The sequence below is a fragment of the Macaca nemestrina genome, chromosome 20, assembly GCF_043159975.1.
Source record: "Macaca nemestrina isolate mMacNem1 chromosome 20, mMacNem.hap1, whole genome shotgun sequence".
NCBI lineage: Eukaryota > Metazoa > Chordata > Mammalia > Primates > Cercopithecidae > Macaca > Macaca nemestrina.
This window is the reverse complement of record NC_092144.1, coordinates 45,198,629-45,217,179: the sequence shown is the minus strand read 5'-3', so window position 1 is coordinate 45,217,179 and position 18,551 is coordinate 45,198,629. Positions and strand designations below refer to the sequence as shown.

The 18,551-nt window shown below is 54.3% G+C and overlaps 2 protein-coding genes across 3 annotated transcripts in view; one reads left to right on the top strand and one right to left on the bottom strand.

The window, feature by feature from the left end:
- Positions 1–882: 882 nt before the first annotated feature.
- On the bottom strand, positions 883–12,826 carry LOC105495495 (kirre like nephrin family adhesion molecule 2). 2 transcript variants are annotated; one of them, XM_071085949.1, is made up of 16 exons: positions 12,490–12,826; positions 12,175–12,324; positions 11,122–11,271; positions 10,815–10,975; positions 9,724–9,874; positions 8,970–9,075; positions 8,707–8,855; positions 8,349–8,476; positions 8,131–8,263; positions 7,745–7,845; positions 7,362–7,581; positions 6,794–6,898; positions 6,355–6,464; positions 4,333–4,398; positions 1,844–1,882; positions 883–1,574 (listed from the first exon to the last, which is right to left on the bottom strand). In XM_071085949.1, exons 1-16 carry the CDS (start codon positions 12,716–12,718, stop codon positions 1,503–1,505), a joined length of 2,070 nt encoding a protein of 689 aa, XP_070942050.1. In that variant the 5' UTR covers positions 12,719–12,826; the 3' UTR covers positions 883–1,502. The 2 variants fall into 2 exon arrangements, with proteins under 2 accessions (XP_070942050.1, XP_070942049.1); XM_071085948.1 differs by having other exon boundaries at positions 883–1,882.
- Positions 12,827–17,491: 4,665 nt separating this feature from the next.
- The window catches only part of LOC105495497 (NPHS1 adhesion molecule, nephrin), a 41,514-nt gene continuing 40,454 nt past the window's right edge, over positions 17,492–18,551 (top strand). Inside the window, exons 1-2 of the mRNA XM_071086390.1 lie at positions 17,492–18,213; positions 18,321–18,536. Of these exons, the coding sequence (XP_070942491.1) occupies positions 18,033–18,213; positions 18,321–18,536 (397 nt within the window). The 5' untranslated portion in view covers positions 17,492–18,032. The remainder of the gene's footprint in view (positions 18,214–18,320; positions 18,537–18,551) is intronic.

Genomic DNA, 18,551 nt, shown 5'->3' with positions numbered 1-18,551 from the left:
CAAGGGTCCCAGGGGCCTGGATCTTTAACTCCTAGCTCAAGGATCCATGAACCAAAGCCCCCGGGACCTTTCTTTAAGGATCACCCAAGCAGGCACCAGCACCATGCCCACTGTGGATGCAGCGCCCCAGGATTAGGATCTGGATCTCCACCCTTGCTGTAAGGACCAGGGGATTGCCATTTTCATGCCCATAGTCTCCCCTTCTCTGTCCCACTTCAGGGCTCACTCGTTTGTCTCCTCTAATGAGAGTGTAGAACTCTGTCTTTCCCAGGACCCCTGGGGCAGCCCTGTCACATGTGTGCAACTGTGTGGACATCTATGCGTGTGTCTGTGCATACATGCCAATGTGTGTGTCTTTTCTGTTTGCAACTCGTGTGTGTGTGTGTGTGTGTGCGTGTGTGTATGAAGATGTATATTAAAAGAGTCCATGACTAGGCACAGTGGCTCACGCCTGTAATACCAGCACTTTGGGAGGCCTAGGTAGGTGTATCACTTGAGGTCAGGAGTTTGAGACCAGCCTGGCCAACAGGATGAAATCCTGTCTCTACAAACAAATACAAAAATTAGCTGGGTGTGGTGGTGTGCACCTGTAGTCCCAGCTACTTGGGAGGCTGAGGTGGAAGGATGGCTTGAGCCCAGGATGCAGATGTAGCAGTGAGCTGAGATGGTGCCACTGCACTCCAGCCTGGGCCATAGAGCCAGACCTTGTCTCAAGAAAAAAAAAATAAATAAAGAGTCTAGAGTGCTTTGCAGGTAGCAAGAGGCTGAGAGGTGGCTCACAGTTTTGCTTCTACAGCCACCTTATAGGCTAGGGTAGAGGAGAGACCTTGGGACAGGTCTAATGGACCCCTTCCTTGATGGAGGGTAATAATGCCAGTAGACTCCCTAAGACACACTTGCCTCTTTGACTTTTTTTTAATTATTAAACATAAATATTTTTATCCCAAGATTCCCCTTTGCCCCAACAGTGCTAATTCTCACCATATCCCCACTCCTTGGGTCCAAGTCTTTCTGAGTCTTTAGGGAAAGTGAAATCAAGATGGTGGCCATTTTGGGTTCCTAGGGAGTACACGGCCATCTTGGCTGCATTTCCATTGGCCGAGCGAAGTTCCCCTCAGGGAGAGCCACAGTGGGGCCTGGTATGCTCTTCATTTTCATCTATCCTATGCTACCTTTCTTCTCAATGCAGATGGTCATCTTGAAATATCTTCTTTCAGTGGCTAGAAACAACTTCCATCCCAGTCCCAAACTCCCAGCACCCACTGCCCTGTCCCCCTCTCTCCTCAAAGGGCCTACCTGCCATCTTGAATCTCTTTTACACTGGGACATAGGTGGGCCTATTGGGTGGCCATGTTGCTCCCACTTGGGGCATCCCCTTTGACTGAGCTGACTGTATACAAATACTCCTGACAAATGTAATGATCTTTCCCTCCCCTAGTGTTCAATTTTGGAGGAGTAAGGTCGCCAACTTATCCTGGCTCCTCAGAAATCAGGACAATCCATTATGGAAAGTTGGAGATCCCAGGACTCTTCCACTGGAGAGATGTCACACATGAGTCTGGAGACGCGGGTGGCTAGGTGTGGGGAAGACAGCATATGGGAAAGGGGGAGTCCCGGGGGCCAGATCTGGGGGCCCAAAGGATGCGGGTTTGATGTAGCTGGTGAAAGCTCGAGGGTGGGGTGTGGTGAGGTAGCCTGCCCGGGTTCTGTAAAGTCTGCAGGGGGGTACCATGCCCAGGTGTGGGTTGAAGTCATAGAAGGTGGGGGCCCCTGGGGGCCCAATGGGGGAGGGTGGTGGCAGGAAGAGGCCTCCTCCAGGGGCTTCGCCAAGGCTCAGGCTCACACTGACTCCTCGGACCTTGTAGTAACCGTTGGTTGGGTCCTGAGGGGACAAATGGGACTCAGTAAGGTCTGTGAGCATGCAGGGGGGATGAGGGTCACTGATGGGTGACACTGAGAGTCACACACTGAAATACACCAGACCTTGAGAGAAACAAAAAGTGACAGGAATGGGCAGAGACACAGAGACACACACGGACTGGGAGAGAGAGAAAGTGAGACAGAAGAACAGTGACGAGAGGCAAAGGGATAGGACATGGGCAGAGAAAGGTAGAGACAGAGGGATATAGGCCTGCTGAGGGGTGTCAGTGTGGAAGATGCAGAAGGAACAGGAGAGAGGCACTCACCTGCCCAACAGCCTCTAGGCTTTGATTCAGTGTCATGCCCTGTGTTGCTGCTACAAGGCATGTCACTAAGATAGAACTGAACCCTGTCCTCACACCAAGGGGAAAATGACAAATCATGAGACAGTACCCAGAAGGGTCAGGGCCATGCCTGGGAAAGTCATAGGCAGTGACAGGGGCTGTGATGGCAGAGCCCTCAGCATAGCGAGCGGGATAAGGAAGCCCAGATCAGAGTGGTCATAGTTGTGATGGGTGGAACACAGGCAGAAGGATCGGGCTGTCATGATGGAAGCATGTTGCGGGAAGTCAGGGACCCTGAACAGAGGGACCAGCTGGAGCCACGGCAGAGGAACATAAATTGTGATCACTTTAATATGGACATTTATCAGTTCCCAAATATACTTTTATAATTTTTTATGCCTGTCTTTAATCTCTTAATCCTGTTATCTTCATAAACTGAGGATGTATGTCACCTCAGGACCACTGTGATAATTGTGTTAACTATACAAATTGATTGTAAAACATGTGTGTTTGAACAATATGAAATCAGTGCACCTTGAAAAAGAACAGAATAACAGCTATTTTTGGGGAACAAGGGAAGACAACCATAAGGTCTGACTGCCTGCGGGGTTGGGCAAAAAGAGCTTCATTTTTCTTTTTGCAGAGAGCCTATAAACGGATGTGCAAGTAGGAGAGATATCACTAAATTCTTTTCATAGCAAGGAATATTAATATTAATACCCTGGGAAAGGAATGTCTTCCTGGGGGGAGGTCTGTAAACGGCCAACTCTGGGAATGTCTGTCTTATGTGGTTGAGATAAGGACTGAAATATGCACTGGTCTCTTGTAGTACCCTCAGGCTTACTAGGGTGGGGAAAATCTCTGCCCTGGTAAATTTGTGGTCAGACCGGTTCTCTGCTCTCGAACAATGTTCTCTGTTATTTAAGATGTTTATCAAGACAATATGTGCACCGCTGAACATAGACCCTTATCAGTGGTTCTACTTTTGCCCTTTGTCCTGTTCCCTCAGAGGCATGTAATCTTTGTTAGACCCTTCTAGTAGTTCTGCTTTTTGCCTTTTGAAGCAAGTGATCTTTGTACCTACTCCCTGTTCTTACACCCCACCCCTTTTGAAACTCTTGATAAAAACTTGCTGGTCTGAGACTCAGGTGGACATCACAGTCCTACCAATATGTGATGTCACCCCTGGTGGCCCATCTGTAAAATTCCTCTCTTTATACGGTCTCTTTTTATTTCTCAGCCAGTTGATACTTACAGAAAATAGAAAGGACCTATGTTGAAATACTGGGGGGGATTCCCCCAATAGAAGCATGGGCTTCCTGGAACAAGAAATGTCTGAGCTGAGACTGGAGGACTAAAGGAGGGAATTAGGTAGACATGGGAAGGAAGGTAGGAGTGTTTCAGGCCAAGAAAATGGCATGTCGGCTGGGTACGGTGGCTCACGCCTGTAATCCCAGCAATTTGGCCGAGGTGGGCAGATCACTTGAGGTCAGGAGTTCAACACCAGCCTGGCCAACATGGTGAAACCCCATCTCTACTAAAAATACAAGAAAAATTAGCCAGCTATTTGGGAGCCTGAGGCAGGAGAATGGCTTGAACCCAGGAGGCAGAGGTTGCAGTGAGCCGAGATTCTACCACTGCACTCCAGCCTGGGCAACAGAGTGAGACTCTGTCTCAAAAAAAAAAAAAAAAAGGAGAGAGAAAGAGAGAGAATGGCATGTGCTAGGTACAGAGGAGAGAGAGAAGTGCTCTGGCCTGGGGATGGCCTGGAGTCAATGTGGCTGTCCTGAGGTAGGACCCCAGAGGAAGGACAGGTTTGGGGAGATATGGGGCCAGTGTAAAGGGGCTGAAAGGGGGCTTGACCATGATGAGGAGAGCACAGGCACAGTGAGCCCCATCTGGGGCTGGGACAGATGTGTGGGCAGAGTCTGCAGATAGGCAAACTGAGGCTGGGAGCTAGGTGAGTTGGTCCAGGGGGCAGGAGGAGTGGGGTGAGGAGCTGAGTCCCAGTTCTGAGGACAACAGAAGGAAAAAGGAGGGGACAGGCGTGGGAGAGAGATGGAAACACAGTGAAGGGAGCCCCGCCTCTCCCAACAGCGAAGGGAGCCCCACCCCTCCCCATACTCACCTTGGTCTCCAGAGTCCCTTCCTCCTCCAGAACCAGATCACTGTGGTCAGTGTGCACAATGGGGCCCTGGGGTAGGGAACTTAGTGAGAAGGAATAGTCAGAGGATCTCCCCGCCCCAATGCCAGACCCCAAGGACCTTCAGCCAGCCAGTGGAGGCCAGGCAGGAGACAGTAAGAGCACCCGAGAGCTGGGGACTGCACTCAGGACAATAAAAGGGCTGTGAGAAGCCAGCACAGTGGCTCATGCCTATAATCCCAGCACTTTGGGAGGCCGCAGCAGGAGGATCACTTGAGGCCAGAAGTTTGAGACCAACTCGGCTAACACGCTGGAACCCTGTCTCTGCTGAAAATGCAAAAAATAGCCAGGCATGGTGGCAGGAGCCTGTAATTCCAGCTACTCAGGAGGCTAAGGAACAAGAATCGCTTGAACTGGGAGGTGGAGGGTGCAGTGAGTCAGGATCATACCACTACATTCCAGTTTGGACAACAAAGCAAGACTTTGTCTCTAAATAAATAAATAAATAAATAAATAAATAAATAAATAAAAGGCCAGGTGTGGTGGCTTACACCTGTAATCCTAGCACTTTGGGAGGCCAAGGCGGGCGGATCACGAGGTCAGGAGACCGAGACCACCCTGGCTAACATGGTGAAACCCCGTCTCTACTAAAAAATGCAAAAAAACAAACAAACAAACAAACAAAAAAACATTAGCTAGGTGTGATGGTGGGTGCCTGTAGTCCCAGCTACTCCGGAGGCTGAAGTAGGAGAATGGCGTAAAACCGGGAGGCAGAGCTTGCAGTGGAGCTTGAGTTCGCGCCACTGCACTCCAGCCTGGGCGATAGAGCAAGACTCCGTCTCAAAAAAAAAAAAAAAAAAAAAAGGCCGGGCGCGGTGGCTCACGCCTGTAATCCCTGCACTTTGGGAGGCCGAGGCGGGCGGATCACGAGGTCAGTAGATCGAGACCATCCTGGCTAACACGGCGAAACCCCGTCTCTACTAACATACAAAAAATTAGCCGGGCGCGGTGGCGGGCGCCTGTAGTCCCAGCTACTCGGGAGGCTGAGGCAGGAGAATGGCGTGAACCCGGGAGGCGGAGCTTGCAGTGAGCCGAGATCGCGCCACTGCACTCCAGCCTGGGCGAGGGAGTGAAGACTCCGCCTCAAAAAAAAAAAAAAAAAAAAAAGGGCTGTGAGGATATAGTGGGCCTAGGGAATAATCGGGTCAGGGGCATGGACTTGGGTGACATTTGGGTGCGGGGTCACTGTTAAGACTAGAGCCCTCAGGCTGGGCGTGGAGGCTCATGTCTGTAATCCCAGCACTTTGGGAGGTCAAGGCGGGTGGATCACCTGAGGTCAGGAGTCCGAGACCAGCCTGGCCAACATGGTGAAACCCAATCTCTACTAAAAATACAAAATCAGTCAGGTGTGGTGGCAGACGCCTGTAATCCCAGCTACTCAGGAGGCTGAGGCAGGAGAATCACTTGAATCAGGGAGGCAGAGGTTGCAGTGAGCCGAGATTGTGCCACTATACTCCAGTCTGGGTGACAGAGTGAGATTCTGTTTAAAAAAAAAAAAAAAAAAAAAAAAAAAAAACTAGAACCCTCCTACTTTAAAAAAAAAAAAAAAAAAAATGGAGACAGGGTCTTGCTCCGTTGCCCAGGCTGGAGTGTGTGGTGCAGTCATAGCTCACTGCAGCCTGTACCTCTTGTGCTCAAGGGATCCTCCCACCTCAGTGTCCTGAGTAGCTGGGACTATAGGTGTGTGCCACCATACCCGGTTCATTTTTTATTTTATTTCATTTTATTTTGTATTTTTGTAGAGATGGGGTCCCGCTATGCTGCCCAGGCTGGCTTCGAATTCCTGGCCTTAAGTGATCCTTGTGTCTCCACCTCCCAAAGTGGTATTACCAAGGTCAGGCACCATGCCCGGCCTTAGAGTCCTGTTTGAATTTGGGGGCCCTCTTGGGACTGGGCTATTATTTGGGTCTGAAGGCACAGTCGGGTCTGGAGACCCTGGCATCCTACCCGGTCCTCGCGGCTGCCTGTCTCCTCTTCTTCAGGGCCTCGCGAACTGCAGCCGTCGCTGCTGCCGGGGATTCGCATCAGGTTCTTTTGCTCGGAGAAAGAGGCTGAGGCTGAGGAACAGCGACGGGTGGAGTTAAGCGATGGGCGGGGTCACAATGTATGCAGACCAATAAGCGGGAAGAGAGAGGACTGGGAACCAATGAGGCAGATCGGGTGGGGATGTTGGAAACCGATAAGAATCCTTCCCACCTAGGAATGTGACCCTAGGAAGGTCTGGTTAGGGCTTAAGGAGGGAACCAGAACCTGAAGGCGAGCTAAGCCCTGAGCAGAGCTGGAAATGGGACTGGAGCCAAGGCCCAAGGCCAGGTCAGGTCACTGGGCAGGCAGGGTGTGTGTGGGGCTGGGGCCTGAGGAGCTGGGGCGGGGCTCAGGCACTAACCCTTGCCGTGGCGCCAGCAGCAGAGGGCCACCCCAGTGATGACCATAAGGAGAGTCGTGGTGGCAGCGGCCACTCCGGCCACTATCCGCACAGTGGGCAGCAGGTCTGCAGGGAGCAGAGGGGACATCCTGAGAAGGCTGAGGGGGAACCAGGAAGCGGGGGCTCAGGGATTGAGTTTGGGATCCCTGGGTTCAAAAGGTCGCACATTTGGAAATTCAAAGGCCCTTGAATTTGGGGTTCCCCAAGTTTGAGAGTGAGTTTAAACTCCCTGGCTTTAGGAAGTCTTGGAGTTTGAGGGGTCCTTTACTTTGCAATTTGCTTTGCAATCGTTGGAGTTTCTCTTTTTGGGGTCCCTAGGTGTGAGTAGTCTCTCGGTTTAGGATTCAGAATGTGAAGGCATTTGTGGTTGGGGGGGTCTTGGGAATCAACGAGCCACAGTTTTGAGACTCCCAAGGTTTGGATGTCTCTGCATTTGAGGGTCTGAGGTTTTGCAACCATCGGCTGGGGGATCCCTGAGTTTGTGGGGTTTAGACTCTCCAGATTTGGGGTCTTAGGGCTGGGGTCTCACCTCTACGGCCCAGGCTGGCCCGGGCACCTCCCTCGCCCAGCCGGTTCCGGGCACTGCAGTTAAAGTTCCTGCTAAAGTCAGATTCCTGAGTCCCCGAAATGTGTAGCACAGAGATCAGGCCCGGACCCTGTCCCCCGCGGCCCTCCGGGGCAGGGAATGTCTCCACCAGGAACCGGCCCCGCGACCCCGCCTCCAGAAAGCCCTCATCCCAAGACCAGACCTGGAGGCATAAAAGAGGGAGGACACCGAGGAGACTGAGGAGGGGAGGAAGAAGCAGGAGGGATGTCTGGGAAGTCAGAGATGGTCACAGTAGTTTCAGGGGGCCAGGTGGGAGGTCAGGGATCACAGCTGGATGGGTCACGGGAGGAGTGACATTTCCTTACCACGGCATCTGGGGCGGGAGAGGCGAAAACCAGACACTGGAGGCGAGCAGGGCCCCTCAGGAAGGCAGGCTCAGAGTGCAGGGCGGTCACTACTGGGGGAGCTGGGATGGAGACGGTGGGTCACTCAGAGGAGAGGCCTTGCCCTCCCCAAAGGCTGTAACAAAGCCGGGTCTGGCTAGCGCACTCTCCGCTAACCTTAATCAATCAGGCCATGCTGCCTCCAAACTCCAATTCCCCTAAAAGCCTCGCCTTCAATAGGTCGGTCTCCAGGCCCCGCTGGGTGTAAAGCTCCTTCCAGGTCACTCCCACTGCATTAGCCCTTGCCCCCTCTGTCCACTCCCTATCCCAGGACGGGCTAGGTCCCCTGGGAAGCCCCGCCTTCTCACCGTTCACAGTCAGCCGAGCCTCCGCGACGCCACCCCCCTGGTCCGAGAGCCCAGGCTCAGCCCTGCACACATAGTCGCCTGCGTCCTCCGGCCCCACCGACGGAAGGCGCAGTGTGGCTCCAGAGCCCAGCACCTGCGACAGAGAAGGGGCGTCAGAAGCCGGATTTGCAAGGAAGCCTGGTCCCCCGTCAGCCACCGCCTCAGATTTAGGGCTGCACCTGCGCGCCACCGCGGCGGGTCCAGGTTACCCGTGGAAGCGGGTTCCCGCGCCAGGCACAGCTGAAGGAGGCGTCTTCCCCCACGTCCACTGACACGGGCTCAGGCTTTGCCTGCAGAATCGGCCCAACTGGACGAAGGAGATGAGGGGTCACAAGGCCAGGGAGGAATAGCCCCTGACCCGGAATCAGCCCCATAGAAACACCACACCCTCTAGGGCGCAAGAATATGCCCCAAGTCCACTCTCTCCTCCTCCTAATACCCCACGCCCACTCTCCCAGCCCCGCCCCTCCAAGCCCCTCAGCAACCCTGAAAGCCTCGCCCACCTTTGACCACACCCACAGCCCCGCCCCAGCTCACACAGCACATCCAGCGCAGTGCTGCGGTTGGCGCTACCCACGGCGTTGCTGACCTCGCAGGACACGGGCTCAGTCAGGAACGAGGCGTCTGCCACGACCTCCAACCTTGGCCCGCGGGCCCCGAGCACCGGGGAGCCCCCTTTTGCCCACCTGAGGAAATGGTGGCGCTGTTAGCGTTGTCCCTGCTCTCCGTCACACTTACTCAGGTCCCAGCCCTTCCCAAGCTCACTCTTGGGGCTAGGGAGAGGTGGTCTTTGTCCTCACCTGTAGCCTGTGACAGGAGGCTGGGCTGTGGCCTGGCACAGGAAAGTGACCTTCTCTCCCTCCTGCACAGTATGTGGTGAAGCAGACAGAGTCACCTCTGGGGGGTCTGTGAGGGTGGGACAATGGTCAGGTGGGCAAGGACCAGGAACACCTCTGTCACTGGCCTAGGGGTCCAGTTCCTGGTTCCTCCACCCCAGGAGTCTGGGCCCCTAATCCCCTTCTCCCTTTGAGTCAGGAGTCTGGGCTTTCAGTTCCCAATTCCCCCAGTTACTTCTATCCTTTCCTACTCTCCAAGATGTGAGAGTCAAGACCCAGCTTCCTCTTTCCCCAGGGACCCCAGCCATCTGTCCTCTCCTGCTCCGAGTCTCACCCTGTTGCGGAGTGGCACGATCTCAGCTCACTGCAACCTCTGCCTCCCGGATACAAGTGATTCTCCTGCCTCAGCCTCCCAGGTGGCTGGGATTACAAACATGTGCTACCACGCCCGGCAAATTTTTGTATTTTTAGTAGAGACGGTTTCGACATGTTAGCCAGACTGGTCTCGAACTCCTGAACTCAGATGATCCACCCACCTCGGCTTCCCAAAGTTCTGGGAGTACAGGCATGAGCTACCATACCCGGCCCTCTCCTACTCTCTTAGATCCAGGAATCCAGGTCCCAGTTTCCTCATTCCCCAGGGGCCACAGTCCCCTCCTTCCTTATACCCAGGAGTCAGGGCCCCACACCCGTTTTCCCCAGGGCCAGCTGCACTCACTCTGCAGGCTCAGTGTGATAGCTGTGTCCCTTCCCGCAGGCAGGGCCTGGCTCCGGGCCCTGCAGACCAAGGTGGCTCCATCGTCATGGCTGGAAGGGGTCAGGGTTAAGGTGCTCTCCACTGATCCAGGGGTCCCTTCCTTCAGCAGGGTCTGGAGGGATGGATAAGAATAATAATGCCGGCCGGGCGCAGTGGCTCACTCCTGTAATCCCTGCACTTTGGGAGGCCGAGGCGGGCGGATCACGAGGTCAGTAGATCGAGACCATCCTGGCTAACACGGTGAAACCCCGTCTCTACTAAAATACAAAAAATTAGCCGGGCGCGGTGGCGGGCGCCTGTAGTCCCAGCTACTCGGGAGGCTGAGGCAGGAGAATGGCGTGAACCCGGGAGGCAGAGCTTGCAGTGAGCCGAGATGGTGCCACTGCACTCCAGCCTGGGCGACAGAGTGAAGACTCCGCCTCAAAAAAAAAAAAAAAAAAAAAAAAAAAAGAATAATAATGCCATCTACCCCTTACATCAGGGGTGTCCAATCTTTTGGCTTCCCTGGGCCATATTGGAAGAAGAATTGTCTTAGGCCACACATACTAACACTAATGATAGCTGATGAGCTAAAACAGTTACAAAAAAGGCTCATAATGTTTTAAGAATGTATATGAATTTGTGGTGGGCCACATTCAAAGCCGTTCTGGGCTGCATGCAGCCCACAGGCAACAGGTTGGATAAGCTTGCCTTACTTATATACGGTTCACTATGTGTTGGGCACTCTTCTGGGAACTTATAGGTATTTATTTATTTAATCCTCACAATACCCTATGACATGCATGCTATTATTATTCCAATTGTATAGATAAGGCAACTGAGGCACAGAGAGGTTAACTAACTTAAGATCAATCAACTAGCAAGTGGCTGAGACGTGATTTGAACCCAGGTAGTCTGGCCCTAGAATCTTTACCCGGCATCATATTTCAAGAGTCCAAACCCTTGAACCCCTGCCCTCCCATGTCTTCTTCTCCTCGGGATGAGCCTGCAGTCAGAGTGTACCCCAAGTTTTCCTGAATGGGCAAAGGCTAGCACAGGAATTTGGACCTCACCTGATGGAAGGTGGTTCCATCCAACCGGACCCCATCTCGGAACCACAGCAATTCAGGGGTAGGGCGGGCATCCCCACGGCTCCGACATGTCAGGTTCACAGGAACTCCAGCAATGAGAGACACAGAGGGGCCGCCCAGCACCTGGGGAGCTTCTGGGGGGACTGCAAGGTGGATTTGGAGTCAGAGATGGATCCGGATCCTCTCAGCTCCAATTGACCACTCCCCTGGGCTCCCTGGACTCCGCTACTCACAGCTAGTACTGGTTGCCCCCTTGGGCTCCCAGGGGACAAGTGGGCGAGGTCCTTACCCAGCACGTGCAGTTGGGCTGGTCTCGAGCGGAGGCCTGCTTGTGTAGCCTGACATTCATATGATGCTTCATCCTCTAGCTCCACGGGCCTAATGTGGAGGTCATGCTGGCCATTGGCTGCATTCCCTGATATCCAGTACCGGGACCACCCTGGAGTCAGGGAGGAGGCAGCACGCCATGGTTCTGACTGGTCCACACATTTGGTGGTAAGACACTATTAAAGAGTGGGTACTGTGCCCATAGAGACTCTAACTCCCTCCCAACCCAGAGTCACTGCAAACTTGGGGGTAATAAATTCAGAAAGGAAAGCAAGAAAATGATTGCCATAAAAGTTAGGTTAGATACTACTTCTGGAGTGAGGGGGAGGGGGGCTATGATAGGGGAAAGGAATACGGGGGCTTCTGGGGAGCTAGCAGTGGACTTGGGTATTGGCTGTGTGAGTGTCTATATTATTTGGTAAACCTTCCGTTTATGTTTACTGTACTTTTTTTGTATTTATGTTCTCTTTCTTTCTTTTCCTTTTTTTTTTTTTTTTTTTTTTTTTTTGAGACACGGTCTCACCATTACCTGGAGTGCAGTGGCTTGATCATGGCTCACTGCAGCCTTGAACTCCTGGGCTCAAGGCTATCCTTGAGCAATCCTACCACCTCAGCCTACTGAGTAACTGGGACTACAGATGCACATCACCATGCCTGGCTAATTTGTTTAAAATATATATATTTTTTCTAGAGATAAGGTCTTGTTATGTTGCCCAGGCTGGTCTCAAACTCCTGGTTTCAAGCTATCCTCTGGCCTCAGCCTCCCAAAGCGTTGGGATTACAGGCGTGAGCCACCGCACCTGGCCTGTTTACTATTTCACAATAACATAATAATTCCAAAACTCTATGGGTCACCCCCAAAGAAGCAGCTCAAAAATCAGGACTCCTAAATGTTTACCCAAGTCCATCAATTTCCCAAACTTAAAATGTCAAAATAGAAACTGCAGGTACAGCCGAGCCCAGCAACTCTACCCCTAGCCAGCCCATCTGGCCAGCGTGGAGAGAACCGTCTTACCTGGCAGGTCCCTTTGGCCCCCTAGGGCCAGCCCACTCTTAGTCCACTGAACTAGCCCCCAGTAGGCGCCCAGAGCACACTGCAGCCGGGCTTCCTCCCCCAGCAGCACCACCAGGTCCTCTGGCTGTTGCAGGAAATGGGGCGACGGGCCTAGGAAAGTTGGGGGCAGCAGGGCTGAGCTTAGCACCTTCAAGAGCCCCCTCATTCAGGACCCAGGGGTCCCAGCCCCCAACTCCCTTCTCTCTAGTGAAGGGGCAGCCTGCAAGCAATCCCCCCACACCCACCCCATATTCATCCGCTCCCCTCGTGCGGTACCTGCGCTCCCTCTGAAGCAGAAGAGCAGAACGAGGAGGGCGGGGACCCGCATCTTGAGCGTGTGTCCCCCAAGGTTCACGAGATCTGCCGTCGCATGGGCCTCCCGGTCAACTTCTTCCTCGGAAGCCCTCCTCCTGTCACTCTGGCCCGGAGCCCCCGTCGCGCTCGACTCTTCTCCCCAGCCTAGAGAACCCCTGTCTCTGGCCTGGAGTCCTCCAAGTGAGCTCATCCGCAGCCTCTGACGCTCTGAAACGCCTGCCAGTTCCGCGCCCTGGGTCTCTGGGAGACCCCTAGAGGGCCCGATCCAGCTCGCCCCGCCCGGGTCCGCCTCCCAGGAGCTCCGCCCTCTTCCCATTGAGAAACTCCCGCCGCTGGACGCAGATGAATGGAGGATGCAGGGCGGGGTCCCCCGGCGGGTGGGCGCCCCCAGCTCAATTGGGGTCTGGGAGCCGGAACACCTGGGTTCGAGGAGGGAGTCCCGGCTGGGTTGGACACCTGCGCCCTGTCGAGGTTGAGGGGCAGGCATGGGGGTGAAGAGGAGGGAAGGGAAAGAGTGGAAGAAACTTGCTCAGCCCAGGTCCTGGAGGGACTGCGCTCAGTGGAAACCGAGCTATAAATGGGGGCCCCTGGGGCCTCACCAGTTTCCGCGCCCTGGGGGAGGCGGGGTCCGGGCCTCCCCTGGCTTGCGGGTCGGGAATAGGGCACGCCGATACCTGGGGGACAGTTGAGACCCCTGCCTTGACTCCCCCAGCCTCAAAACCCCTCCTCAAAGTGGGGAACAGAGGGCTGTTCCCTTGTTACTGCTGCAAACGTCCTAAGACCGAGGAATCCAGGACCCTGGCCCCTCCTTTCCCAGGACCCCGCAGTCCCGGCCCAGCCCCTCTCCCCACTCGGCCGGCCGGGCCCCTCGGCCTGGTTGCCGGGCGACGGCTGGGAGGCGGCGGTGCCGGGCCGGGGCAGGCAGGGAGGCTGGGAACCGCGCAGCTTGTCCTGACGGCTCCATGCAGCCCAGCTGGGGCGTTCCCACGCTGCGCAGCTGGCCGAGCAGGTGGGAGGGACCTCGAGCAGCCTGAAGGAGGGCTGGGGGGCTGGGACCCTGATCTGACATTCCTGGATCTGTAAGAACTGGGGGGTCCACATTCAGATTCTACGCTGTTCTTAGGCTCAGACTCTGTGTCCCTAAATGGCAGGGTGGGGTTGGGAGTAGGGGTTGGACTTACAGGATTGTAAGGGACTGGTGGTTCAGGCCTTTGCTGGCTGAGACGCTGATGGCCTGATCTCCTGGTTCCTTGAGAGGCTGGAGACTCAACTCCTAGGTCTCCTGCCTGCAGCATGGTGCACTTGGAAGAGGGTGACAGAGGTCAGAATATCTGGTCTTAAGTCTTAGAGTCGGTGGATTTAACTGCCAATCTCTCCCCACCCCCACATGGGCCCAGGAGGATTTGGAAATCAGACGGTGAACATCTGTCCTAAGTCCTGTGTGTGTGTGTGTGTGTGTGTGTGTGTGTGTATGCGGCCGGTGCGGGGGGTGGGAGGGATGCAGGGACAGGTAGGGTGGCCAGGAGGATCAGAGGCCCAAATTCCTGAGTCCTTGGAGAGAAGGGACTGAGACCCCAGGGTCTGAGAGGGGAGGGATCTGGGGGCCTACACTCCTGGCTTCTATGTGGCATATCTAGTGCCTGGATTTTGATATACGATGGCATGAGGCCGGAACTCCTGAGTCTTGGGGAGGAACTCAAGTAGTGGGACTGTTTTTCCAGGCACTTGATGCCGCTTCCCCTTCCTGGCTCTCTGGGGTGACGTACATGGAAAGACGGAGAGCCCAAGGTCCCAAGAGCACTCGGAGAAAGAAAACAGACAAGGTGGAGGGTGGAAGGTTTGTGCTAATTAAAGGCCCCAGCAAGGGACAGCTCCATGCTCTGGCCTCTAGGGACACCATCTGGCAAGGGCCCCCAGGACAGAGCCACCCCCCACCAAGCTCGGCATCCAGCCCATTTCCCAGGGGGTATAGGGGGCAGTTGGGAGAGGGGAGGTGGGAGGAGGGCAAGGAGTCAAGCATGTGAGGGAAGAGGGAAGGCCAGCATGGAGGATGAAGCTGAGGGCTGGGGCCAGATGCCTCATCTCCTTCTGGGGAACGAGAGGCAGGTTGGGGGGAGGTCTTGGGGAGGTGGGGAGAAAACTAGCATTTCCAATTCCCGCAGGAGATAAGCAGGCAGAAGAAGCTTATCCCAGGCTAGTGTATGTGCATGCGGGGAGGGCAGGCCCACCAGCATATGGTTATAAAATCCAGGGATGTGATGAGGGGAGCCACTCAGAGATGGAGAGACACATAAGAGAAAGAGGCGTGGTCAGAGTGCGGCTAAGAACAAATATTTATGGAGCTCCTGTGTGTGTAAGACAGAGTGTGGGGTGAGGGGAGAGACAGAGGTGAGAACAGAGACAGAGAAACAGAACAGAGACATGTAGAGACAGAGAGACAGTGAAATAAAGATTGACTGAGATTTAACCACTTAATACAGAGAGAGAGATGGAGAAACAGATGGAGAAACATAAAAAGATAAATCAGCTGGGCACGATGGCTCACACCTGTAATCCCAACACTTTGGGAGGCTGAGGTGGGCGGATCACCTGAGGTCAGGAGTTCAAGACCAGCCTGATCAACATGGAGAAACCACGTCTTTACTAAAAATACAAAAAATTAGCCAGGCGTGGTGGCGCATGCCCGTAATCCCAGCTACTAGGGAGGCTGAGGCAGCAGGTTGCAGTAAGCCAAGATCCCGGGAGGCTTGAACCCGGGAGGCAGAGGTTGCAGTAAGCCGAGATCACACTACTGCACTCCAGTCTGGGCAACAAGAATGAAACTCCATCTCAAAAAAAAAAAAAAAAAAAAAGAAAGGAAAGAAAAGAAAAGAAAAGAGAACAAAAAGAAAAAAAGAAAGACAAATCAAGGGCTGGGTGCGGTGGCTCATGCCTGTAATCCTAGTACTTTGGGAGGCTGAGATGGGAGGATTGCTTGAACCCAGGAGTTCCAGACAAGCCTGGGCAACATAGCAAGACACTGTCTCTGTAAAAACATTTTTAAAAAATTAGCCAAGTGACCAGGCGCAGTGGCTCACACCTATAATCCCAGCACTTTGGGAGGTCAAGGCAGGTGGGTTACCTGAGGTCAGGAGTTCGAGGCCAGCCTGGCCAGCATGGTGAAACCCCATCTCTACTAAAAATACAAAAATTAGCCTGGTGTGGTGGCTGATGCCTGTATTCCCAGCTACTCAGGAGGCTGAGGCAGGAGAATCCCTTGGACGTGGGAGGCAGAGGTTGCAGTGAGCTGAGATCGTACCATTGCATTCCAGCCTGGGTGACAGAGCAAGACTCCCTCTCAAAAAAAAAAAAAAAAAAGGCCGGGCGCGGTGGCTCACGCCTGTAATCCCAGCACTTTGGGAGGCCGAGGCGGGCGGATCACAAGGTCAGGAGATCGAGACCACGGTGAAACCCCGTCTCTACTAAAAATACAAAAAATTAGCTGGGCGCGGTTGTGGGCGCCTGTAGTCCCAGCTACTCGGGAGGCTGAGGCAGGAGAATGGCGTGAACCCGGGAGGCGGAGCTTGCAGTGAGCCGAGATCGCGCCACTGCACTCCAGCCTGGGCGACAGAGCGAGACTCCGTCTCAAAAAAAAAAAAAAAAAAAAAAAAGCCAGAATGGTGATGTGGGCCTGTAGTCCCAGCTACTCAGGAGGCTGAGGCAGAAAGAACACTTGAGTCCAGGTGGTTTGAGGCTGCAGTGAGCCATGACCACACCACTGCAGTCCAGCCTGGGCAATAGAGCAAGACCCTGTCTCTACAAACAAATTTTTAAAAATTAGCTGGAGTGGTGGTGCGTACCTGTAGTCCCAGCTACTCAGGAGGCTGAGGCAGGAGGATCACTTGAGCCCAGGAAGTTGAGGCTGCAATGAACCAAGATCATGCTACTGCCCTCCCAGCCTGGGCAACAGAGCAAGATTCCATCTCAAAAGAAAGAAAGATAAATCAAGATGGATAGAGGGAGGGAGAGGGAGAGACATGGAGAAGGAAAGAAGAGATGGGGGAGACGGCAAGAAAAAGAGACAGAAGAAAGCTCATGCAGTCCTTGCCAAAGGGTGCCTACTCTGGGCTCACACTGCACCCATACTGAGGGCCGGCAGAATTGGACTCTGTCTTTTACTCCTGCCCACACCCTGTGCACTCCCACGTAAGACACTGTCACACACACACACGCTCTCCATGTGCTTATTACAGATCACAGTTCACTCTAACCTTCCCCACTCACACCCACGTACACACACGGATATCTTCCCTCTCTCCTACACTCTCCCAGTCTCTCACACTCACTCTTGCATACTCCCCAGCAGAGATCCCTGACATCATTTACTTGCTAATGTCTACTCAAGAAAGGAAGGGAGGCCAGGTGCGGTGGCTCATGCCTGTAATCCCAGCATTTTGGGAGGCTGAGGCAAATGGATCGCCTGAGGTCAGGAGTTCAAGACCATCCTGGCCAATATGATGAAACTCCGTCTCCAGTAAAAATACAAAAATTAGCCAGGCCTGGTGGTGTACGACTGTAGTACCATCTACTTGGGAGACAGAGGCAGAAGAATTGCTTGAATTTGGGAGGTTCAAGCCATGGGAGGTGGAGGCTGCAGTGAGCCGAGATCATGCCACCGCACTCCAGCCTGAGCAACAGAGCAAGACTACCTCGAGAAAAAAAAAAGAAAGAAAGAGACTTCCCAAGGTCATGTATCAGGGCAGGGAAGAGCTGGGGGCCCAGCTGGCTGCTCCCCTGCTGAGCTGGGAGACCACCTAGGTCTGACTTCTCCCGTCTTCCCAGCCTAAGCCAGGCCCTGGGGTCATGGAGGCTGGGGAGGCACCGAGGAACACGCCTGGCATGTGCTGACAGGGGATTTTATGCTCCGGCCCAGCTGGCTGGGAGGAGCCTGCTGGGCAGAGGCCGGAGCTGGGGGCTCTGGAGGGCACCTGGGGGAGGTTGCACTGTGAGGATGAGCTCAAGTTGGGTCGGAGAGCAGGGCCGACTCTGCCAGTGCCTGCATCAGCCTCATTGCTGTCCTGGGCTCCTGGCCTGCTGGACTCTGGGCTGCAGGTCCTTCTTGAGAGGCCGTGAGTAGTGAGACAAGGAGCAGGGGTGAGGGGTGGCAGGAGAGAAGATAGAGATTGAGAGAGAGAGAGAGAGAAAGAGAGGACGAGACGAAGACAAAAGGAGAGAGAATGCCTTAGACAAGGAGAGAAAGATGGAAAGATAAAGAGACAGGCTGGGGGCAGTGGCTCATGCCTGTAATCTCAACACTTGGGGAGGCCAAGGCGGGAGGATGGCTTGAGGGAAAGAGTCTGAGATCAACCTGGCCAACATAGTGAGACCTTATCTCTAAAAAAAAAAAAAAGAAAAAAAATTATTTTAAAGGGACAGAGAAAGAGACTCAGAGATTGAGACTGAGAGCAAGACAGAGATAGAGAGACACTGACAGGAGGAGAGGAAAACAGAAAGGCAGGAGAGTAATGGAAAGAGAGATAAAAAGAAAAGCAGATGGCAGAGACACAGAGAGAGGGACCCAGAGAGAGCCAGACAGACGCAGGTGGCTGGCTGCGGGCACTGCGGGGGTAACAGTGGGGGTACCTGTGATGGCCCTGGGGACGATGCTCAAGGCTCCTCTCCTGCTCCTGGGGCTGCTGACTGAAGGTGAGTGGGATCCCAGCCTTGTACCCATCGCCAAGTGGCCCCCATTTCCCACTTACCTTCCCTAGACAAACCCTCTGCCCTTTCCTTGCACCCTGCTGTGTCCCCAGGCCTGGCGCAGTTGGCGATTCCTGCCTCCGTCCCCCGGGGCTTCTGGGCCCTGCCTGAAAACCTGACCGTGGTGGAGGGGGCCTCGGTGGAGCTACGGTGTGGGGTCAGCACCCCTGGCAGTGCGGTGCAATGGGCCAAAGATGGGCTGCTCCTGGGCCCCGACCCCAGGATCCCAGGCTTCCCAAGGTACCGCCTGGAAGGGGACCCTGCTAGAGGTAAGGGATCAGAGC